Genomic DNA, 25,846 nt, shown 5'->3' with positions numbered 1-25,846 from the left:
TGAAGCCTGTTCATCACTGGCAATTACTAATTTTATATTTTGCATAGGAAGCAGTTATCTTGCATAATAGAATACTGCTGTATTAATAACATAATATTTATACTCCCAAAACAAATACCATTCAAGTATGGCATCCAATCTTAGCAATAGAAAATAAAGGGCTGTGTAATCCATCAGATAGTTTGACTTTGTATGTATGTTCCTACTCTATACAGCCTGGTTCTATGTGTTCTTGAGTGGACTGAGAGCCCCACTGATTATTCTTTTATTAACATACTGCAATTTTGTGTTTTCTCTGGCATTTGAGACTTTCCAGCTTTGTCACTATCCGGGCCAAAGATGTTTCAGCATAGTTTTATCAAACGCTTTATTTATATACACATGTACGTGTTACTGCTATTCTCTCTATTAGTACTACAGTCTACAATGAAGAATGCTTAAGGATGATTATGCATTGTTATTTGTTTAGTACTGTGCACAGCGCCATAAAAATGCAGATGTAATACAATCACTGTTCAGAAGGTGAACACCTGATCTTGCAAGACATTAAGAATGTGCTTTTCCTTAAGGACCAGGATTACACTACAGATTGCCACAGGCCATAAATATTAGGTGGTGCGATTCCTGAAACACACATCCATGACAGCAGAAATGCCTCATACAGATAGTTAAAGTGACGAAAACTATGCCTTTTTTATCATTGCATTTGACTTTGCTGGTTTTCTTTATCACTACGAAGTTCAGCTCCTTTAAAGGTGTTGTCACAAAAGAAGCAATTTATGGTTGAGGTATCCTTGCAATAGTAAAGTGCAATTACTGCAAGGCATCTTGTAAAATGTATTTAAGTGAAATCTACAGAATTAATAAGGTTAAGCTCATGCGGATGTTTCTGTTAGCCCAGACATTCTGGGAAAATGTAGAAAATACTGGAAAATCTAGAAAAGCAGGAGCCATTTTTCTTCTTCTCCCATATAGCCAATATTGTAATGAGGCGCACGTGTTGCTATTCCTCTGTGCTCATTTCTAGCATTATTTTTGTGGCAAAAGAGCTGGACAGACTGCTGTTGATTTATCGTTGTGATTCTTATCTGAGGTAGGTACAGTAAGTGCAGTTCTCTATAGACAGGAGATACAAGACAAACCAGTAAAACAGATTATGGAAGAGCTGTCATTTGTGTCTCTCTGGACCTCCTCATCACCCGCTGTTTCCAGTCCAATTAACTTTTAAAAGCTCTGGTTTCACTGCCCCTTTGAGACTAAGTTCTGGCTGCTACAAGAAGTTATCTTAGCTCTAGATATACATTCGCACTCCCTCCATTATTGCAGCACAAACATTTCTTGCAACAGTGTGGTGAACCAACCCAGAAAACTGGTCTGCCTGAAAACAAATCTGTTTGTTTTGATGTTTCGATTCTGCAGCCAGACTACTTTTGCAAGCAGAAGGGAGGAGAAATGGTGAAGAGGAAAGTGGGACATCATGGTTAATGGCAGTATGCTCTTGAGGTAGATCATAAAGGTGGATCAACACCACGTTGTCATTAATGCTGACATTTCAGTTGCAGAGAAGGGGTATACAAACAAAGAAGTCTAGCAAGTAGTCTTCTGTACATAGTGGATGAGACAGGATCATAATATCCAAAGAAGAAAAAGCATCCCTATCACAAGGTGCCTAAAAGTTGCTAAAGATTCAACCTTATGATTGGTTGAGACAAAAGTCTATTTCTTTTAAATTTGGTTTTCTTTAAAAGAATCTACAAATAAGTAATCTTAAGAAGGTCATCAGGACATAGAATTTGTTTTGAAGTGTTTCTGAAAATGGAAACAGCTTCATCACATGTTCTTAAATAATTTACGAAATAAAATATGGATTAATCACTACATATGGTAATCACCCAGGGTCAAACTGTTGCATTTTTCCTCTCTCAGAGTTGTTCCTTTTTCTCCACCTTTAGAGTTGTTCCTTTTTCTCCGCCTTTGTTTTCAAGCTTACTTAAAATTATGGTATTACATCATTCAAACATATTCAACATGATAGTATCTGCCTAAAAGTGGGATTTGCTATCCCGTCATGAATGCGGATCAGTGACAAGGTGGCATATCTGAACTATTGCATCACTGAAGTACAACAAAAATGTGACCTTAGCTTCCAAAAAAAGAGCTCACAGCTAATCCATATCTGATTCCAACAGATTTCTAATTAGAAAAAAAAGAAAATCCTATTTTTTATTGAAAAATAGTTTCCTAATTTTTTTCCCATCTGGACAAAATATCAGCAAACCAATTTTCAAACTGCTTGGTACATCTAGTTCAGATATAACCATGCTCATGAAAGACCAGGGTAGAGGACTGAGAAGTTACTGCTTTACAGATTGATGCTTTAATAGAGTCAGGAATTTATTCCTGGCACTGCTGCTGATGCTTAGAGGGTTGTGTGGAAGTTGCTCTAATTGTCTTTGGCTTCCACTTGTAGAACGGAATAATGATGAGCTGCTTTGCCTGGCACTTTGGAATCTGTGAAGAAAATGCTGCATGTATCTGTCTACCTATCTTGGTAACTGTCTGCCTGTAACTAATTAGCTACCTAGCTATTATTATGAACGCTATTGTTATAAAAGGGTAATGTGCTCTGGTACCTAAGAATATTTTCTTGTCAAAATGTATCGCTCCATATGTCTGGAAACTGCAGCTTGCTCTTTGATAAGCATACCGAATTCCTTGACAGGATCTATTAGCTGCTGTAAACGATGCTAAGATGTGGCAGTGAATTTCCTGAGTGTCACCATACATGGCCTTAGAGTATGTTAATATTAGTGTCATATGTGTGAGAAATGAGCAGTTAAATCTGGGCAGAATTCATTGCGGTTGGACACACGCATAGCTCTATTGAAGTAATTCTTAATTAGATGAGACTTAAGGCATAGTTTTTCACAACAAAATCTGGAAGTTGAAGCCAGTAACTATTGTAGACAAAGTAACTAAATGTAGACAAAGGCTGTTGATTTACAGAAATAAATCCAAAGTTATGTATTAAAAGTTGAAACCGAGAAAGGGAAAGAAATCTGTACTCAGAAAGAAATAGCTGATAGATAAGAGTTAATTCTTAAAATATTAATTACTTATACCCGCATAGAAAATATGCCAATATCTGTCTCTCATTCCTTAGTAAATTTTGAGCTTTAGATGCCCTAAAAGGTTTGTTATGAGAATAATTTCTTGCTTGGTCATCTTAGCAAAGTCATCCAAGATAAAGGGATGCTGCTCTGAGAAGTTGGTTCTGTTTGCATGGCATTCTTGAATTTATTCATATCCTCTTTTTTTTTACCTGATCAAATTGAGCTTTTGGTTTTGTTTTCTGTTGTATTTTTGTTTTTTGTTTATGCTTGTAAGTGCCAGATGTGCAAATGCAACAGGAAATCTGAAAACTGGTTACCTTTTCTTTATTCATGTGCTGTCAGCACTAAATGTTCTCAATATATGGTTAGCTGATCCATTTTTATACTTTTAAAATTATTATAGCTTTGTTGATGATGTTGCTAAGAAGTGTAAAAAAAAATAATAACTAGGGTTGACTGAGATTTTTGCATTGAAATCCTTCAGACAGAAGATAGCTTTATAAACAAATTAAGAAGAATCTGGTTTTGTCATCGGAAATAAACTACTTTTATTTTTGGTGGGGTAGATTTTGCTAAAGATTGAGCTCACTTCAACATTTTAACAATGAAAAATAGGAGATTATGGGTAGACTGCAAAAATTTTGGCAAAAGTTTTAAAGAAACTGATGTTTTTCGTTTGCATCTGTGTTCTTCATAGAAGTATAGAATTGACCAAATTAGTAATAATAAATGATGTCAGTGAAATGTGTAGGCATGACTAAAAGTACAAGCACACGTTTGTTAGTACAAAGAAGGAAGAAGACAGGAGCGTGACCAGGAGATGCTGCTACATTTACCTATACATTATTTTCCTAAATTGTTATTATATGAGCAATTATGAGCATCAAAGTAATTTCATCCGAGATTGAAGATACAGAGGGACCTACAACAGATTGCTCACTGAACCAAATACTCCATCTAAGTCATGATCAGCACGTTAAAAAAGGGAAATGTGTTTTCGACTAGTCTTATTCATGTTATCTAAACTAATCTTTGAAGGTACCAGATGTTATTCCCACACAGTTGATTAAAAACTGGTTGTTTTTACATTTACGTTAATCTTAATTAGCTAAAGATTTTATGAATGCTGATGGTACTGAAGAGTACTTTGTAGTCCAAGTGAGTCCTCCCAATCAGAGGAGCATTACCGCTCTGTATAGAGAAAATGTCATGGCTGTTGTTTTCTCTGACCAACATTGCTGTGAAAGATGATGAGTCGTGTGTCAGTACGTAACGTTTTACAAATCTTTTAAAAAGTGCTACATAATGGCTGGTACTTGCCGTACGAATTTCACAAAGGCAAAATCAGTAAGCACTTCGTATTCTTGAGAAAAAGGCAAAGACATTTTTTCCCTTTTCACTTTAATGCACGCAGAGTCTTGGTCAAAGTTTGGTTCTGAGTCACAGATATCTCTCTCAGAGCAAGCTTTCCTTGCTTAGTGCCTCATCTACGTGTTTCAAATTGTGAGGAATTTTCCTGTTTTCATAGGTAATTTTGATCTGATTGACACTGTATTTTTTTCTTCTGTAAGAAGAAAGCAGTGTTCTGGTGGAACAAAAAGCCAAAGCAGTTCTCCATCACTTTCCCCAATACGTTCTTAATGTCATTTCCTGCTAAGAATTCTTTATGGGCTATGCTTTCTTTCTCCTCTCAAAACTGTACAAGGAACTCATTCAAGTTCCAGTTTGAGTGTACATTGCACAGTAGCCCCACCACACCGCAGACCTGTCAGCATTCCAGTTAGTGTCTGTGACCTTCCAAGGTTTTCGTGGCTTAGAGAAGGAAGAGTAGTTTGTCCCGATGAAACTCTGAAAAGACAGTGCTTGTATTCTTTGTTACCTAGTTCTGACGTATCAGCTTTGTAAATGCCATAGCAGCCGCCTGTCAAATACTAGAATTAATTTGGCCATACATTAATTCAGCAGAAAGCAGAATCCAATCATCTTTCCTCTGCAGAGTCCCTGGAAGGTAGACATACAATTTTGTTCTTTTTATTTGCTTCACTTTCTTTAAATGCCTCATTGAGCTATCGGTAGCTGACATGATGATTCATGTAAAGTCCTGTATGAAACCCTGCTTTCCTGACTGGCTAAAAATGCAGAAATACAGAGCATTAGCCAAAGTTATTGTAACACAGGGAAATGCCTAATGTGTGCAGGCCATTAAATAGAGCATTGACTCTAGGGAACCAAAGGTTTCCAGGGAAAGTGTCAAGAGAAACCCTACATTATACATTCCATTAAAGATGCTTCAGGGCTTATATATTCCATTAAAAATTCATGCTTGCCATAGCTATCTCTTCTCCATCTGTTACTTTTAAGAAGCAGAACTTTATATGAGGAGCTGTAGACTTATCTGCATGTTGCAAAGAAAATAATTGTTTTGGCAAACCCGCATAACTGTATGTGGCTTTAAAAACATCTATTAAAAGCAATGTGTGGCAGTTTTTATCACAGCCTCTTTCTCTCTCCCTCCCCTTTTTTTTTTAACTTTTTCCTTTGTTTTCTATGTTGTTTTGTGAGAAACAGTTCCAGAGGAATTCTGATACAGCAGCTGTCTTTGCAATTCTCTTACATAGCAGGAGAACACTGTGGGAACTGCAGCTTTGTCCAGGTTTCCCTAATGAGTTGACTCTGTAGATGGAGTTCCAGAATGATGCAGTGAAAATTTTTAATCTGATTTCTTGATCAAACATTGTGTGGTTCCCTGATAACAGTAGACGGGATAAGTTCTGGACAAAACTAGTCTAGGGTGTGCTGATTAAACACTTCTCTCATGAGCCTAAATCGACTTCCTAAGTGGAGAAGTGCATGTGGCTGGGTGCCCCAAACTACTGTCTGTTAAATGTTATTTTGCATTTAAAATATGCTTTTGATGAAAGATTTCGAAGTGGTTCATAATCATTACTTAATTTAATGTTATTTATGTACGAAATACCACTCCCTTGTTAAAATTTAAGAAAGATAGGAAGCAAAATACAGGACCATCACTGTGGTTCTCCAGTGATAATGATTGGATAAAATACTCTTATGTTCAGCCAGACTGTCACTGAAGGAGCAGATCTGTGGTCTCAGCATGTAGCCTGTCTGTCTTTGTAGTCCATTCAGTGATTTATGGTGCTCAGTACTTGTGTTCAAACACGTGAAATCATCAGCATCAAAATTAGCTTTTTGTTTTCTCTGTACTACTAGGTTAGAGTAAGACAAATACTTACTAACTGAGAGGGCATCAGGTGCTAAAAATCTTCCCAGGTGCTTCCTTTCCTGCTAACAGGTATCGTAGAAATTGGCAGTTGAGATCCGTTGCTGTGTTTGGATATTGTGGATTCATAGTACAGAGAAATAATGTGTGATCAGCACAAAAATCTAAAAAAAAAAAAAAGAAAGGGAACTCTGAGATGACTCTGAGAGTCATTTGAATATTACTGATTTGGGCAAAAAGTTGATCAGTCGTGGAGTTTTCTGAGTTGGTTCTGTAGTTCTGTTTAAATGTAATCTCTGGAAACAGTTCTGTGTAGTGGCATTTAATCTTGATCCCTAATCTAGGCAAACAGAAAAATCTCCAAGCAGCTGCATTTTTAAAGCTTACATGGAAGGTTCCCGTTCGTGCTCTGATGTCAGTACTTTGCCTCTCTTACTAACTTCAGAGTCACCAGATATATGCAGGGCTGACTGCTCCTCGCAGGCTAACCTGTGTGCTTCCTGCTTTGTGACTGTGCAAGGCTGACTCTGCTCAGAGTCCTGTGAAACTCAGAACAATGCCATTGCTGTGATTTTAATTCAGTTTCTGTGGCAGTGGTGTCTTAAAGTTCCTTCAGATTCAGGGCTTCTGAGTTAATCAGAACTAGATGTTTAATTTTCCTGGAGTGCATCTGCAGCACAAAAAAGCACAGAATATGATATTATTCTAAAGAATATGATATTCAGAAATACAGATTTGAACAAAATCATTAGAGATAATTGAGAGATGGGCAGTGGCAGTGGTGTGGCCAAGGCTGAACAGGAATTCTGTATTTGGGGCGCAGTGCAAGTTCAGCCAGCCAGTGTTTTGTAGTCCATTTTCTCATATTGAATAAATCTCTGCAAGTCTATTGATACAGCTGAAGAAATGACAGTGTTCTTTCAGGTAACTAGAAGCTAAATCACTAAGTGGGTAACCTGTTGAAATCCACTTGTAAGTTCCTAGATAGCCATTGGAAATCCTGCAACGTCACTGTCAAGTGCTGTGTGCCTCATGAACTGCTTAATAAGTGGGGAAAATGTGACTGTCATTAATTTGATGGGGAATATGGCAGATGAATGATTTCCAGCATGATTTAAAAGGGTGATTTCTTGAACTTTTACATAGCTGCCATCTGGTAAGATTTGCTGTGTGAAGAAAAGTCATGGTCAGCCGAATGTGTAATTTCTTCTTAGCAGATAACGTGCCTTTGTATGTTTTTGTGCACGTTCCAGCGCAAAGAATTGATTGAGACTCGAGAATGTAGCTGTGTCTGATATTTAAATGACAATGCAGTACTACTGGCAGGGTGAATGAGTGCTTGTTACACAGATTCAAAATAATTCACTTTGCATTATGTGCAGTTGCCCTGCAAATCAGGAACTCAGACACTCGGGTTTCCACAGTTACACGCAGTGTTATGTTGCTAAGCGGTCATTCGGACTTAACACACCAGTGGTTCTTCGTATGCTAGGCTGTGCACTATTTGTTTGGGATTTTTTTTTTGGGGGGGGGGGGGGGGAGAAGGGAGAGGGTCAGGATAGTGGGAGCAGGATGTGTGTCTTATTAAGGAAAGATGGAGGGGCACCAGGGGTTGTGGGGAGTGGCCTTAACTTCCAGCTCGTTGACTCAAGACTAGTGTATTTGCACGTAAACTGTAAAACCAACAGATAGATGTTTAGAAGACGTCGTGAAATATGCATGGATAGTCTTATTACTGTTTGCAGATGTTCGCATCATACAAAACAGCTAGTGTTACTTAGCCCCATTATTGACAATTCTTAGATGAGAGGCCAAAGTTGAAATATGAGTAGAGGTTTTGGTTTTTTTTTATTTAAGGATGTGGGTGTGATGAGAGCCGTGAAGATTTTGCTTTGTTTCTATTATGGATGGAATGTCTCACATGATTATAAGTATCTAGTTTATTTGAAATATAACTTGAAATTCCTTTTATTGTTTGATTAGCAGCATTGCCTTAATATCTTCCAAGTTTTCACTAAGCCCTGTGCTTTATAATGTGACATTCCCAGGAAACAGGAGGCATCATCTGTCAAAAGACAGGAAGCATGCAATGATTAAATGCATTTTATTGTTTTCTGTGAAACAGTGCCCAGTTTCTCCCTCTTAATGTGGGCAGATGGAATTTTCAAGGGCTTTTGTTATTACACTGAAAAGATTTAGGCCTTGTTTTTACATATGATATTTGTGTATATATGCACAAACTCTTTAAAAGCCATCAGATTATTTGATTTTAGATGAAAAATTATGCATGTCTTTATCAGATGAAAAATCAAGCTAGAAAAACTGGTTTGATTGGTTTCATGAAAAGGAATAATGAGATTCCTGCCTTCAGGAGTGAGCACCACTCATATAGCTTGCAATGCTAGTAACATTTTGCAGGAAAAAAAGTGATGCTTTACCAGAAATAGCAGCAGTAACAATAATTGCTTAATGGCAATATTGTTTTATTAGGACTTTGTATCACAGAAGTGGCAGCTATCCTGATGCCCAAATGGATTCTCCATGCAGTAGCATGCATACCAGTTGTCTTAGCTTTAATACCATCCTCCAGGTGCTTCCCAGCATATCAGGGTGAATTGCTGCAGCTAGGATGTGTTGCCTCTGAAGACTTTGCTTCTGTATTACAGCTGCAGTCTGCTTCATGTAACTAGGCATGAGCTTCAGGTTCTTGACATTTGTCAGTGCAGCTCAGAATATGAGAAAACTTGAAGATGCTGGTGGGCTGTGGTCATGTTGTGGGGTCCTGTGGGTTGCCCCGAGCCCCTGACGGTCTCATACATTAGTAGTTAATGGTTGGGAAGTGGCTGGAAAGATACAGGTATAAATACATCTCCTGGCAGAAACTGCAAGGAGAAACCATGTTGCAAATGAGAACCAGAAGGAATATCTACATGCTACATGGCAATGTAAGCTGTTCTATTAGTCTACCGGGGAAGACCAAACTGTGACATCATATAGGCGGCATTACCTGGGGAAGATCATTTGGGATCTAAAAAAAAAAATTAAATTTGTTTATATTTAGAATATATGCAAAAAGGATAATATATGGGATAACTTAATATCATTTAAACTTTGATTCATTTTGAATTATTTTCTGCTTAATAAACAATAGCAGCTATGCAGGTGAATTTATTTCCAGTTTCTATATATTGCCATGTTTTAGAAATAAACCTTTTTTGCTGATCACACAAGGGTGTTGGAACTTGGGTGAGAGAGCTTCTTCATATGATGTGGAGTTTGGACAGTGGAGAGTTTAAATTAGGATTTACAGCTACCAGGCATAGGGCCACAGAAAACACCTTTTCAGCTGAAAACACATAGCATGCAATGAAACAAATGGTTATGTTTTATCTTAAAGTGTCAGGCAGTAATACATTATAGCTATCCCCAGAGAGCTAAAATAGATAAAGGAACAACAGAGAAACCATCCTTTGCAGAGTAGCAGAGAAATATGCCCCTTACCAGTATGTGCAACAGCGAAATTTAGATTAAATCCAATTGATTATTCACCTTGATTTTGATTTTTTTTTTTTTAATCCTGCTTGATGTGCCAGTTTTATTAAGTACATTAATTGCTTGTGAATTGCAGTGTATCCTGAATGGAAATTGCCTTCCTGTTCTTTGTGCCATTCAGCTGTTTGATTTCGGTTACATATTGGGATCTAACTTGTGTGTGCACTTATCTCTTTCCTTTCTGTGTTTGGTTTGAAGGTGATGACACAATGACAGGAGATGGAGGAGAGTACCTTAGGCCAGAAGACCTCAAAGAACTAGGAGATGACTCTTTACCGAGCAGCCAGTTCCTAGATGGTATGAACTACCTGAGGTACAGCTTGGAAGGAGGACGATCTGACAGGTATTTGCCTGGGCACACACAGCAATTCTAGATGTATTTAGTTATAAACGTTTAAAGTCCCTTTGTCAGCATTTTTAACTCAAGGAAGATCTGGAATGCACTTTTCAGCCTGCCTTTATTAGGTATGTCAGTGTGTCAACTCTTGCTTTGTAGAAGCGTGCGTGGTCAGGACGAATATTTCCTGGCCAGTCCAGAAACAGATACATTTGGCACTAATACTCTGCTCAACCTCTGGGGGAGAATTTGTTGGTGATTCCTATTTGGGTCTTTAAAAGACATGGCTTGCTCTTTGTGGTTGGGCAAAGGAAGAGCAGTGTAGTCAACTATGGAAAGGGCTCATGAATCATCCCAATCTCTTCCCGTCCTGAGTCAGGGAATGGGTGGGTAGGTAGACAGGGTGTTTCAGCATTTAGGTGACTTTTTTGAGTTGTCTGTGGTCTTATAGCTATAAGGAAAGGAGCAATGGACGTAGTCATTCCACATTAGATTGGCAGTGAATATATTGTCAGCAAGCTTGTTGATTCTTGCCCTGTTTCCTCATGGCTGAGTTAACAGGAAAGAGAATAATTTTCCTCTCAGTGGCCCAGCACAATAGTTAAGCAGGGAATAAAAAGAAATTTACGTTAGAAATAAGAAGGTGTATTCAGTGCAGAAAACATTGGCTTTGAATATATCTTCAGAAGTTGGACTGAAATCTAGATTTATTTGTGGAATAATAATGCCTGTAACTTAAGTATTTCTGGTTTTGAGTCAAACATTATAAAAGCACAAATAAAATGAGACAGAGGGCTCTATGCTTTAAAAAGATCTTTTGTCATTTAGAGAACGGCACTGTAATCTACGTAAAATATGGGGTTCCATTTTCAAAATGGGAGCTCTTACTAGAGAGTATAAATGTAGATTCAGGTACTTAATCTGGCAGGTTAATACCCACAGTTCTGATTTAGAATAGGCTACCCAGGCATTCCTGTTCGAAAATGGCAATGTCTAGTTTAAATCAGTAATGTCTCCAGATTTATCACGTTTAGAATTCGAAATCACTGAAGGAGGGAAGAAAATGGCTGAGATGTTGGCAACTGAAAGGATTTTTAGCCTACCTCATTTTCCAGTCTTCATTGTTATTCTGGCAGCATTTCCCAAGCTCAGTGAAATCAGTAGGATCCATTCTGTTTACTTCAGTAGACTACGAATTGCTCTTGGAACAAAAGATGTCAGGAAACAGTTCAGTTTGCCTCACAGCATGCCTAAATCCCTCATCATTCAGGCCTTCTAAACTTGGAGTCTGCTGATTTTTAGACAACTCCAATAAATCCACTGAAAATGAAGTGAATGTTGCTTTTGAGTCTGAGAGGATATTGATGAACTGCATCAGAATGCTTAAAAATCAAAACATTTCACCATTGTTATGCTCTTCTGATGGTAACAATGTTTATTTATTTATTTTAAGATATTGTATAGGAATGATTGTGCAGTCCAGTGTTAAGCCCGTTTCTGCTCTTGCTTGGAACAGTTCAGCTTTTAAATACAGTCCATGGATATCAGTAGATTTTCACTGGCATAGAATTGACATTTAAATGTATTCTATTCTGTTGTATGAAAATGATTTCACATCCCATATCAAATATGGTTGCATTGAAATGATGCAAAATGATACAGGGAGGTAGAATGTAAGAAAAAGGTGTGTGTCTCAAACTCCATGGTCTCATTTTTTGTCACTGTCAGGTTACTATTTACAAGAATTTTCCCAGAGACTTCTTAAATTATTTTGCTGTTGCTCTAATATAATTTTCCTTGCATTACACTAACTTTGGTTTTTCAAGAAATTCAGCAAAGCAAAATAATATAAGCAGCCTATATTTGTATAATCTTATGCATTAAACAATTTGATTTAAAAGCATGTATTTTTATTTTGTAACCATCTTCCCTATTTATTTTATTTCTCTCTCCCCTTCATTCTTTTTCATACGCTCTCATTAGCACCATGCCCAGGTAGGTATTACATAGCATGAAAATGTCATCCCTGTATAATTTTATGGCACCTGTCTCTGTTTGTCCATTTTGGAGGCCTGCTATACACCGGAATGTTGATTTTGAGAAGAAATAGCTGTTGGAGGTAGTTACAGTTTCAGATAAGTATGATATGCAGTGACAAACACTGATCCACCAGTACTCTCTGTCTAGGAAAGTCATATTATGATACAGGTACTGTCATATAAAAACTTCCCTGATTCCTGTAAAGATACTGTTAGCAAGAATCAGGGGAGTTGCACTAGACCACAGCAGTTGGTAGCTGTCCTTCTGTCATCGTGCTGCTGAAGAAGTTAGCTGTTTTCCTTTCCTGAATGGAGAAACAGTGGTGGAATAAAAATAAAGAGAATGGACTGTACTAGCTGGATTCCCACTCTGGATATTGAGAGCAAGAAATGATTCTGACTATCTCAGAATCTGTATTTATCACTGTTTGAAAAGACTCACGTTCCGTGTAGGTCCCATCTACTCTCCTGAACTGTGACAGGCATGAGGAAGGCTTTCAGTCTTTAAATAGAGAAATATTTTCAAGGCTGATTTATACAGTTTTCAGTGATAGCAGGTTCTTTTCCAAGGCTTCTGAAACACGATATACTGCTAACAACAAGTAGACTCAGCTGGACTGAGAGACTGCTACAGCTCTGTCTAGGCTGGCAGATGGATGTGCACTACAGCGTGGTCTCCCTGTCACCCAGATTAGAAACATGACTGGAGTATGCTGCTGCTCTTCTCTGGCCGCCACCTGGGGTTCATGTAAGGCTTGGAAAGGGCCTTAGAAAGGGTGGGTGATACGTGCCCTTGCGTTCCCTGATGCGGGCAAGACACACACTTCTGTGCAGGAGCTTTGTAGTGTTCGTGGGTTTCACAGTTCAAACGTCGTCTCTGTGCCTGAGCAGATGGCCCCACAACCCCTGCAACTGAGAATTAACAGTCAGATTTGACAAGAATCTGTATTTAGGCATGTTACCTCTCTCACTGAAGGTCATTTTTTAAATGGGATTCCTGAAGAGCTATTAGAATAGCAGATACTATACATACCTCTTAACTGGTTCTGTTCAGTGCCACTGCCTCTATTCCTAAGTCTCAGAAACACCGGCCTTAACTACTGGTTTGCTCTTTGTGTAGCTGGTGCACTCCACAAAAGATGGGCAGTGTCACCTCAAGATTAGTTTTGAAGTGAAGTGTAGTAGAAAATTTAAGCTTGTAATGTACTGCAGACTTCCGTCAGGCTTGTATAACTGTCTTGCCTATTGATAAAGTCTGTAGCCTCAGTGTATGGATATGTGCTGGAACTTACATGCATGTACCACATACTGGATATGTAGTGAGCTAGTTATAGTGGTGGTAGTAGCAATGTCGGGTACTTAGAGGAGAATATGGACAAAATCACCATACGGACAAGCAGTCGAATCTTGTACATACTCCCTTTCATTCAGTATCTGTGCAGGACATGACATTAGCTGAATGGCAGTACCTGCAACTTGGATGGCGAATTTCTTGCAAGCATTGCATGGCACTGTAAACTAGTTCTGAAAGCATCAAATATTAAAATGAATAAAGGATGATGATGGCAAATGGGGTCTGCTACTGAAGGTTGTTTTTCATCCAAAGAACAAATGTTTACTGAAGTACTGTTGTTATGAAGAAGCAAAGCGTACTCCGCCTACCTAATTTACACTAAAATGTTACTGAAGTCTTACATGTGTAATCAAAATACCCTTCAGTCAAGGTTCCCTTTCACAATTTTTTTCTAAAGTTATACGCAGACAGTTAGGGTGAACTACTGGCACTACTGAAATAAGTAGAAATGTTGTTGGTTTTAATGGAATCAGAATTTTATTCCAGAAACGCGTAATCCCAATAATACACTAAATATCAGCCTTACAGATTTCACCTCTTCCATTTGTCTAGGTGAAAAATTATTTTATGACATGCAAGACAGAGATCATTTGTTGTTTTTTTTCTCACAGTACTTTCCCAAGGCTGATATTTGCATAATAAGTACTTATTTTCACTTTCAGTTTTGCACAGTCCATTGATTTTGCTAAGTATGCCATTGGTATGTGCCAATGATCAATAGTACTGATCATTCTTTCAGAGTTAAATATTTCTGATAAAAATAAGATAACCTTTTGCTTTTAAAGATGGGTCCTAAAAAAATAATATTGAGTGAATGTAGCTGTATTAAACAAGCCTGACTGGCGTGACTCAGATGGTAAAATCTGACTTCCAACAAGATCTGTGTTTAAAGGTGTTTGAATCTCATGTCCATAGTGTAAGCATGACATTTTTATTACCAGCTGCTGAAAACTAATTATCCTTTAAAAACCCACTTATATAGATAAATGGTCTATTATTCTGATGCAGCCTGTCAGTCATTGTGAGCATTACTCATGGAGGTGTAAAGCATGAAAATAAAACTCCTCCCTTCATATGCGTGCACTGTATTCCTCAGGGTATTGAACAACGTCAGAGTGCACTTAACAACCTCTGAAGGTGGCTGATCTGTTTCTTTTTTTTAATAACTATCATCTATTTACTACCCATACTATGGGTAGTAGTATGGGTAGTAAATATCTGAAGGACAAAAATAGTGCTATTTGGTAGCAGAAACCCCATTTATCTCAATATGTCCGTGTTGTGGTTGGGTTTGTTTTTTTTTTTTTAATCTTTTTTGCTTTACGCTAGTGGATCCTGCAGTTAAATTCTGAGCCTGTGCTTGGAAGCAGCTTATTACTGCCTTGCATCTTTCATTGCTACAGCAACCAGTTTTCTGTAGAGCTGTGTGTATTTACAAAGAAAACAGTGTTCGCATTTTGCATTGCCTTTCTAAAGATGCTCTTGGTGTACAGAGGAGGAATTTTGTTGTACACAGGAGCATGTGGCTGGCCACAATTTGTGTTGCTGTGTGTACCTTCCAGGGGACAATATGAAGGTTACTCTTTTGCAGGTTCAATGGTAGAGAGGAGGTCAGAACAAAGCTTCAGAAAGAGTCATTTCAGCTTTTCTTCAGACATTAGCATTTTACTTTTATTGTGTGGTTTGCTTATGTTACACAGCAGGAGAGGTAACACCTTCAAAGAGCCTCAGAAGGAATTCCTTCTCTTTATTATACGGAAGCTATTAAGGCACAAAGCCAAGTATAAAACATTTGTGAATATAAAATAGACTGTAATCTAAATTAACCTCTAGGTTCCTCATTTGAAGCAGATAAGAAAAATCAATCCAAAGACTTTGTGGCTCTTGGTCAGAAAGGTAGCATAACACAGAGATTTGTAAAGCTCTCTTTTTTCCCCCCATATATATACTCCCCCTGGAAGTTGCATCGTATTTGCTAATAGCACGCTTTTTTCATTCTCCCACTCGATCTGTCATCACACCTTTACAACATCATCTGTACTGCTGATATATTGCTATGGCATCCTACCAACCTGCCAGCCTGCGATCCTTCAGTTCAGACAGGTCCCACACACTGAGCCATGCGTCCTACCTGAGGGACAGTGCCATGATTGACGATGCAGTGGTAATCCCCAGCCAGCAGGTAAGCAAGTTCTCTTAAGTCCCCCCCTCTGTGGGACAAATACGGAAATATGAAAAGATTACTATGTGGATTGTACTAATGGTATAACATGGTGTGTGCTGCTTTATTTCTTATAATGTTGTAAATCTCTCCAATTTCATTTGATGTTTAATGGCACATTATATTGTGCAATATTAAACTCTATTCCAAAATAAATGGGTAAGCTGTATTAATGTAATACATGGACTGTCTTTATAATATTCTCCATTTTGAGTGATTTTTAAAAAATGTTAACAGCCACTGGACCAAATATTCAAGTGATCCAGTGAACTTGAAGACTTTATCCTCAAAGGTACTGCCCTGAAGCATGCCTCTAGTGAAAAAAAAAAGATTTAGAAATTATCAGTTTGGTAAATCACAGCGTTCCTGTTCGCTGGGACCAGTAACACATATGATTACTTTGAGGAAGTACAAAATGTTACGGTAAGGAGTTTCTAATATCATAATGCTATTATTACTCCTTTTGGTTTTCTTTAAAAAAAATGCTTAAACTGTTTAGTTACTACTATGCAAAGTACATCTTTCTATTGTTTGTTTGGTTAACTGATTTTATTGTAGTAAAATGGAGTGGTTTTTTGCTTATCAAGGTAACGACTCTGGCCAAAGAAGCTGAAAGGAATTCATATCGCTTAAGCTGGGGCCCTGAAAACTTGGACAATGTGGCTCTTTCTTCCAGCCCTATTCATTCAGGGTGAGTGTATCAGTAAGCATTATAGAATGCCTGTAGTGGCAGCAGCTGCAGCTAACGCTTAAATAGGAGTTAAGTTTTTCTTCATTGCCTCCAAGAGCTGGCAATAAATTGTTATGATCACTTAAGTTCTGCCAGTCATGCAAATACAGAGTACAGAGGAGAGGCTATCCAGCGGAAGTCAGTTTGTTGATGCCAGTGAGCCCACCATCAGGTTGGAGAGGAATGAGAGGGAATTCACACACATACATGTTCATTTCTGTGGGTTTTATGGAGAGATAACAAATACAGTGCTTGTCTGAAGTTAGTAAAAATTGAGACCAGCGGCCCAATCAGTCCAGATGGTGAGTGCTTCCCATGCTAGTTAAGTAGCTTAGGTAAGCTCCAACTTTAGGTTGTCAGGATTGCTAATAAAAAGCTAAGGATTTTAACTTTGCGGAAGCAAGTAATATTCAAGCAACCTAAAGACTGTGTGGCTTACACATATTTGGCCACTATGTTCATGTATCCTCACAGCTGATTTTATGTAAGCCTTTGCATTCATACAAGCTCGTTGAAAGGGAGCAAGGCGAATTGAAACGCAGACCCAGACAAAATTCATCCTTAGAAAGGTTATCCTGTTTGGCCTCAAAGCCTGTGAGTGCATTTGTTTTAAGTACTGTAACTTGCTGTGTTTCAAGTAATCTTATTCTTTACACCGAATTCTATGTGTGTCCTGCCAACAGATTTGATGAGACATGTATCATGAATTCGTAATGAAGTGCTGTCATACAAAAGCATTTCATTTCCATGGAGCTATGTCCCATGTAGTGCTGCTGGACATCACAAGAAGAAAGATTTCTTGTTAATCTCAGATGAGTTTACAACAATCTTTAGTTCATATCTTTCAAAAATAGCACTGGAGTCCAATTTGGAATGACTGGTGGTGCTGGTCCAGAAGAGGAACAATATTGTCATAACTGGGATTGCAGATTAACTAATTCGTGGCATATATGGGAAGTTTGTGTGTTAGCTGGTAGCTGTTTTTTTGACTGTGGCAATGTTGATTGGATTTGTTTTTCTTGAGCTTTAAAACTAACAAGCAAAATGAAAATGCTCAACTTGCACAGCATATATATGTTAATACAGATGCCAAGATCTAAGCTTTAAAATTTTTTTCATGGCTTATTCTAACCCTAAACAGTTTACAGACTTTTTCCAAAGGATGTATTACTTTTCACTTTCAGAAAGATAGGTCTGTACAGTGATTACAGAGGATGAGTTAAATACTTTTCTAGAAGAGTGGTATTTGTTTCTTGGATGTGCAATCATTTTGTATTTTTATCCAAAGAAAAATTAGTGATATTTTAAATCCTTTTGGATAACCAGGATGCCAGCGGTAGTAGAGTGAGAACATCTAACTTCAATGGAAACGACTCTCTCCCCAGCCTTATATGAAATAGTGATATTTAAGACAACACAACTCTGTTCTCTTTTTAATATATCCCAACTAACCTGCCACTAAATATTTTAAAAAGGCACCTATAATAACAATTACTTAGCCTTTGGGAAAGACTGCACAACACTTCATTTTTATCTTGCTTAGATTTAGCCGAGTCATTAAGTTATCATGTACTATAAATTGCTGAGGTGCATCTTGATTGCATCTTGTTTTAGAAAATACACTGCCTACTAGAGTTCCACTTGTAATGCCTTATTTTAAAACTGAAATAACTGAAAAAGTGCTGTGCGCATAATTGTTGCATTTACTTAGTTGGAACAACAATAGACACATTAGTCATTTTCACCCCTTCTGTTGCCTACAGCCTTTTTCATACGCAGACAGGCACCATGGTTACTGGGTTCTTATGAACTAACAACACTTGAAATTTCAGTTGCACGTCTTGAAATAGTATGCATCTATTAGGAAAGAAAAGTCTTTACTTAGTGTTTGAAAGCAAAGGCTTTATAACATTTTTAGTGGCTTTAAGCAATGCTATGGTCTTACGTTTTTGCCCAAGACATAGGGTATGAATTGAATTTAGACCATACTTTTATAAAGTAATACATCAGATTTTTATAAAGTAATACATCAGAGAGATATTGGGCAGTAATTTATTTGGCAGAGATCATCTTTATTTTGTATGCTATGCAATCTGAAAAAAGACTAACACTGCTTTCCCCCTGCAGTACTTCAGTGGCTAACTCCAAATTGCTGGGTTCTTATTCAGCTCCCCTTGTAGGGAAGTGTTTCTGTTAATCACAGAGTGACACCCACAGGCAAAGGGATGAATTTATAAAGAACTGTTTTCTTACTGGTGTGGAATTTTATAGGCCTATGTTTAAACTTTTGTATAGCTAACCAAAGAATCTCCTATGTCTGAAATTTCAGAAAGGGAATGTATTTTAACCTCCATTTAAAATTTAAACAGAATTATTGTTTCAAAATGTGGATAATTTAATCAACGTGACATAAGAAAAGCAGTATTTTTGATAAGAATCTCTGACAGCCATTTCAAACCAAGATAATTATTCTCTTTTCAGAGGTACCACTTTTTTGGTGCACACAATCTCAGCAGAAACATCTGGTAATTTTACACAGTTAGCAATTTCTAAGTATTTTCATACATTGCCTTAAAGTAAAAATATAAATTCCTGCACCTTTATAATTTTCACTCTGACATTTAAACCTCCTTTCAGTAAATCAGATTTGTTTCTCCTGATAAAACTGTGAGATCTTATGTATTCAGCAAAGTTGAAGATCTTTCAATATGTTAGAAAGTTTGGAGGCCGTATGTCCAATAAGGTAGAGTTTTATTGCTTTGCTGATAATATTAGGGGATACTATGTATTAATTCCTGTTCAGGTATTGTGAGAGACAGAAGTAATGCCTACATAAAGGCAAGCGTGTTTCACAGTTTCAATCTCATACTTCACCATATCCTATTGTGGAAGGGCACGTAATATTTTCATTAAGTTGGAAGACAAAACACAGTGAACTAGAAGGTTTCTTTTCACTTGCACCATTTAGACATTGCCACTGTCATATTCTTATGTCTCTATCGCTTAACAGTAGTTAAGTGTGAATGGTAAAGATAAGGCTGAGTGCAGTTGCGTGATTTTTAAAGTGTAGGTGATGTGCAAAATTATTATGTTGTGTTTCATACCTGGGTTCTGATGATATGGTGAACAAAACCTCCCAATTTAGTTGTGTAAGATTATATTGCTACGAATTTTTCTGATGAATGTGTGAAGGTATGGTAGATAAGGAGAGAGGCAAATCTGTCACTTTGCAAGAACATGGCACTGAAAGCAAGGAGCTTTAGGTAATGCTCTGATATTGACTTGCTTCTGTGTTCAACAGCAAGTTATGCAACAGCTTTGCAGTTTTTTGAGTCCGATATGCTCACAATAAAACTCCTACTTAATGAGAAGTACTGATTTAATTTTAACAAGAAGAGATAGCCTGTTTGACAGATAGATGATCCAAATGTATCAGTATTTGATAAAATGAAACAGCTGGGCTGTTATTTGTGAATTTACCTTTCTGGAAGTTGTTGCTTCCATCAGTGAAAAGGGAAAAAAGACAAGTGAATCAGCAGCTGAAACTGTAACAAATAATGTGAATTATCATTCTTAGCTGCCTGTCTGCAAAAAAGGAGACTGGATCCATGCTAACAAGGTAAATGAAATATATTTCAAGTGTTATATTTTGAATCTATAGTACTGTTTTCCTCAGTATGATATTCATTGCCTAGAATCATCATGGAAACGGGACCTGGCAGCTACCAGCGGAGAGTCGTTTCTAAAATGCACAAGTCTAAATGATTTCAAAATATATTCTAGCCTTTATGAACATCTATTCAGAAAGTTACAATAAGAAAAAATAGCAGGTGTTTCATTAATAGCAAATCTCTGTTCATGTCAATGAAGGAAATGGCAATGGAGATATATATGATAAAAAACTGACACCAGAACACCAACTGGGCAGCACATGACGCTTTACTGAGAACACAAACAAAGTTAGAAATTGGTCATTCTGTAGTGCAGAACGAAAGGAGGACAAGAAACATGTAGAAATGGAACAAGTCAGAGGACAGAACGTACTAATAGAAAATTTGAAGAAAGGGGAATCATGCTTTCCTGTGTTATCAGAAGTACTGGATGGAATTACTTTAGATGCATTAGTGAGGGTATACCATGGTCCAAATTTTCAATGCATACCTAAGCCAAGCAGCATTTGCCCTAATCTCGTTCCGAAAGATTTAGTCAAGTATCTAACTGTACAGTTTAGGTATCTGACTTGCAGTTTGACAGTGTTATGTAGAAAACCAGCTAACTCGGTTCACTCTAGCTTTACCACTATAGTAGTAGTAAGCATTTATAACCAAGGTTGTTTATGTAGGCTTATTTTCCATGCTGTCTTTCACCTTCTCACATGGATATATATATATGTTCATATGCTTAATTCAGAAACCTACTTTTTTCCTAATATTTCATTATTTCATTTAACTCATTTTTTTTTTCTTTTTTTGGGGATGTTAAATCATCTATTCTGTTGCAGCTGCTCCTCTCCATGTCTTGATCATGACAGCAGGTGAACTTCTACTTAATTTATTTCTTTAATATGTTGCCTCCGCACTTCTCACCCACCATATTTATCCTCCTCTCTTACCTCACTTCAGGATGCTTTAGTGTTTTGATATTGCGTGTTAGCTGAGAGAAAAAAAACTCTGCTCTGATTAGGAATAGCAGTTAAACAGATTTCTCTTCTTGTACAATTAAGTGTCTGTTTTCTCCCATCTGCTGCTATGTCCTCTCTAAGAAAAGAATACTAGGCACATTATAGGTTCGTCAAAAAAAATATTTAAAAACTTCCTATACGTTCCTAGATTGTTTTAAACCTTGATTTAGTTAACCCTAAATTTACTCTATCAATGACATAGTTTAATATAGTTTTAAAAAAAAATCCAACAAAAGCCATTGTAAATAGTTTCAAGTATCATTTCACAAACTGGGTCTTTCAACTCGTCTCTGTATAAAGAATGTTACAGAACCACTCTCTAGGCCATATTTTCTGACTTGTGCAACCCTTTTGAAACTAGTGGAATAACAGCAGTATATTTAAAAGCTGAAACTTGACCCAGTATGTTTAAGTTTTTATGCCAAGTTGCGTTTGTGCATATAACTTCAGTTAATCAGTGGCTGAATCACTGACGCATTGCGTTCTGCTACACAGAATACTTGGAGCAGTCCCTGCCTAAAGGAGATTATCTTCACTCAATAAACTGAGTGTTTATTGGCACAATAATTCTTCATCCTTTAAATATAACCAAAGAACAGTGAAGGACTGAAATACTAACCTGAACAAATTTATTAAATTGCTAAATAAAAAGCCATACCACAAAACTATATTTTAGGTGATATTGCCCCATCTCTCTATAGTCGAATAATGCCATTCTTACCAGTGAAGACAACATTAAGTGGTTACTTCTAGCAGTTTCTTACATAGGATCATGTTTTTTGTCCTCCTAGGCTGTTGGGTTTTTTTTTTTTTTTGCCTTGTTTATGTGTGGCAAAGTTACAGCTTGATCAAAAGCACACTGAAGCAGTTGAGTCGCTATTGACTTCAGTGAGAACTGGATCAAGGCGTTTTTTCTTAATTTCAGATTTTGTATCAGTTTTCTTTTCCAGTTGGACACTTCAGAATGGCTGAAGCACCCTGATTGTTTGTTTCTGTTTCTTCACACTGTGACTAACACTGAATGCTGCTATCTCCTTGTTTCCCCATTTCTTTTAAAAAGGAAGATAACATACCAGAAAAGTTCTTAATTGTGTCTACAATGGATGTAGTTCAGTCGTAGCTTTTTCATTGTTTTCTGCTACTTGATGAGAACATGCATGCCTGTCCAGCTAAGTTTAAAAGAATAATTGTATCTGAACTGACCATATGAATGTGGTGTATTGATTTTGCCTATTCAGTTTGGGTGTTAAAAGAACTATTGCCTGTTCTAGAAAGACACTTCATGATGCACTTCATGCATGGCTCTTCAAATGATTCTGCAGAATGAGAAGTGTGGTTGGATGCCAACATGCTTGTAATTGCAGTTACCTGGACACTTCTGCAAAGCCCTTTACATAACAGTGATTCTTTTCAAACCACAAAATAACTATCGTATCCTTCCTACCCCCCACCACGCAGACATAGCCTTTTTTAAATTTTCTTTGTTCGTTCCTTTATTACCTTTTCAATGAGCGTAGATATAGAATTCAACTATGTTAGTTCCGTACAAAGAACATCAGCAAAGGGAGTAACTAAGGCTCAGATTTGAAATACAAATATTTCTTGGAACTACACCACAGATTTTCATCCTTATAAGGTTAGATAAATCCAATGCATATATTGTCTGTGATTTTTTTAAATTGAGTCATTAGAATATGGATTCATATTTGTTCTGCTCTGTGTAGAAGGCATGGAAACAGCCTGAAAGAAAGAGTTAGGAGCCTTTTGCGTATGTCCTTAACCAGAAGGATGCTGTAGCCAATGTTATAAGTACATTTTATATGGCAAGTGTGTATTTTTTTTAATAGCTCTAAAATTAAAAGGAATGAAGTACCGTATATAATTTATGAGTAGGCATTGCTAAATTGTAGGAGGATGGGCAGGAATTGATCTAACCCCTACCAATGTGTGTAACAGAAGCATATATAGACTCCCCTGCAGTCTATAACTAGTTTCTGGACGAGAATTGCTTTTAGTCTTGATTTTTTCTTTAAAAAAATCCTGATTTGTCCTGGCTTCTCTTTAAAAGAGAGAAGGCAATGATTTCCCATAAACTAAAAAAATTTATTTCATTGATTTGGCTATAGAAAGCCCTTTATATTTGATTGCTGTCTTGATAAATCTCAAGAAAGCTTAGCATCAATTTTATTTGCAAGGCCATATAAACATCAGAGTAGGATGTTTGTGTCATGCATCATTTCTCATTGAACCTTTAAAACTTTGCCAGAAAATGGAACTTACCCAAAAGTTCTTGACTCTCTCTACAGGGAAGGTTTGTCTCACTGTTGCCCAAGTCACTATTGACATATGTATTTTGACCTTGCTGCTTTAACCTTTAAATTGCTTTGATTTTGAATCATCATTTAGTTAAAATTTGAGTTCTTACAGTGGTTACTAGAATAAACTGTCAGTGCTGAAGAAGGATGCTTCCCTTATATATAGTTATTATAGGAAGCATATCTAGAGCATGGTCTGAGAGACTTTTTCTCATGTAAAAATATATGCAAATTTGCTCCATATGCTTGATCAATCAGTTCATCTCAAGATTTTGACTTTAAATGGCTCAGAAGAACGCTTTCAGAAGTTTGGAAAGCTATCCCAGAAGCTTTCTCCTATTTATATTGTTTTCCCTCTGCTCAGTTTTATCCCAACTCTCCTAACCATAGTCAGTCTCTGCTACGGTTTTCCTTCCTGTATTATGCCATTTTTATCCCCTTCTGAAAATTGTAGCTATTAGATCTTCATAGCCTTCCTGTAAGTTATTCTTTTACATTTTAATTTTTAGCATTATAAATTATCATAGAAGCAAGTCAGTAATATCTGTCTCCCTAACTTTTTAGGATGCCTCCTTTCCTCTCCCATTCTGGTGATAATCTGTAAGATCTTTTTGATTCCCGTTAATCCGTTTTACTATCATCTGTTCTTTTCTTTCTTTTTTCTTCCTTGAACTCTTCACGGCCACTTTTGTTTCTTTTTAATTACCTCTCTCCTCTCCGTTCTCTCTACCTAGAGGGTCGGAAATGCTTGTACTAGTGCTTCCTGTAATTGGAGCACGGGGTAAATTCTTGAGTTCCCTGACTAGCCGAAAGTCACTTTTTACAATGTCCAGCTAGCATCAGCAGAGGGTGCCTAAATCCCTTTGCAGAAAGAGTATCTTACAAAGTTGTAAGAAAGAGCAGGGAGGAAAGATGCAAAGAAGACTAAGCAGGTACTTTGCTGTTATGGATGGAAACAGGACAGCAAAGGAAAGCACTGGCTCTGTGCATGCAAAAGGAGAAGAACCTAAGCTGCAGGAGGTATAATATGATGTTAGGGAAATACATATATTAGTAGTATGTATTATTTTCTTCTTGATCATGGGAATTTACAACAAAAAGGTGTGACTGACGCCAGTGATGTCTTTATCTGCCAGTTATTCCTGCTGGTGGTGGTGGTGGTGTTTTTTTTTCTAAGCTTAGTTACCTACAATCTATTCCTACCTCAGTCTTGTCACTTAACATCATCTGCTAAAAGAAACATTAGGGAGTGGGGAAATAACAGGGGAGGGAGAACAACAACAACATAATTTGCATTTTACAGTTCCTTTACATTAGTCATACCATTTTTTTTCATTTTCCTAAACGCACATGTTTCTGAAAGCAAATTTTATCTTGTCATGCATTTGTTTTGTATAAGTTATTTTTATATTGATATGCACAGTACTTGAAATGGTCAAAGCTTTTCCAACTATGGAGCAGTATCGTCACCATCCTGCTGTCCTGTTGCATAGCAAATAAGCAGAAGAGACATGAAAAATGCTTTGTTATGAATGATTAGCTTGACGCTAATACATATGAACAGTCAAAGTAAGCAATGTGAGTTGTGCTGATTTACAAAAAAAGGAATAAAAAGAAATTGAATTAAGTGTATGAAAAATAGATGTGGCAAAAGGTTGGGAAAAAAACAGGATAGTACAGTGCAAAAGAACATGCTTCCACATTCTGTGTCAGCTTTACAAATCCTGCATCAGTATATTATCCATTCAGACTTCTATGCCACTGGCCAAAAACCTTTTCCCCTTGTGTTTCTTTCTTTTGCATTACATTCATGAGTTCTTGCTAGTTCTCCAAAATTAGTTTTTCTGAAACGTCATAATAGCGAATAGCTGATTTTTGCGAACCAGCTCCTCCATATTCAGTATGATAATTGGCACCAGCCTTTCCCTGTTATCTTCATTCTAGGCCATGCTTGTCTGAATTTGCTACCTGGCATTTGAAGGGTATTTGCAGTCTTTTGCGGTAGTTTCAAACTCAGTCACAGAATCTTCCAGGAATCTCCCATTCCATCTGGGAGTCTATTTGGGCAACATTACATTTTTTGAAATGTAATGGGATATACATTCCCTGTTAGCCAGATTGTATCTCATTATTTAGTAAACATATTGCATCTTCTGTGTGATAAGAGCAGCAGTTTTTACAGTGAATAATAGTGTCCTTCTCCTTTTACCCTAACTCCTGTTATCTCCGTGTCTTCCTTCCAATGATAGTTATCTTTGCCTGT

At 37.2% G+C, this 25,846-nt stretch overlaps 1 protein-coding gene across 15 annotated transcripts in view; it reads left to right on the top strand.

The window, feature by feature from the left end:
- Positions 1-25,846, top strand: part of ANK2 (ankyrin 2) — a 360,943-nt gene that overhangs the window by 282,895 nt on the left and 52,202 nt on the right. For 14 of the 15 annotated variants that reach the window (XM_068941794.1, XM_068941796.1, XM_068941799.1 and 11 more), the window contains 5 exons: positions 10,105-10,249; positions 15,716-15,818; positions 16,445-16,548; positions 20,165-20,206; positions 21,089-21,121. In XM_068941794.1, coding sequence (XP_068797895.1) covers positions 10,105-10,249; positions 15,716-15,818; positions 16,445-16,548; positions 20,165-20,206; positions 21,089-21,121 — 427 coding nt within the window. The remainder of the gene's footprint in view (positions 1-10,104; positions 10,250-15,715; positions 15,819-16,444; positions 16,549-20,164; positions 20,207-21,088; positions 21,122-25,846) is intronic. The other variant, XM_068941802.1, reaches the window with a different exon arrangement.

This window comes from Struthio camelus, chromosome 4 (genome assembly GCF_040807025.1).
Source record: "Struthio camelus isolate bStrCam1 chromosome 4, bStrCam1.hap1, whole genome shotgun sequence".
NCBI classification, from domain to species: domain Eukaryota; kingdom Metazoa; phylum Chordata; class Aves; order Struthioniformes; family Struthionidae; genus Struthio; species Struthio camelus.
The sequence above is the reverse complement of the archived record's forward strand: the minus strand, read 5'-3'. Positions and strand labels throughout refer to the sequence as shown.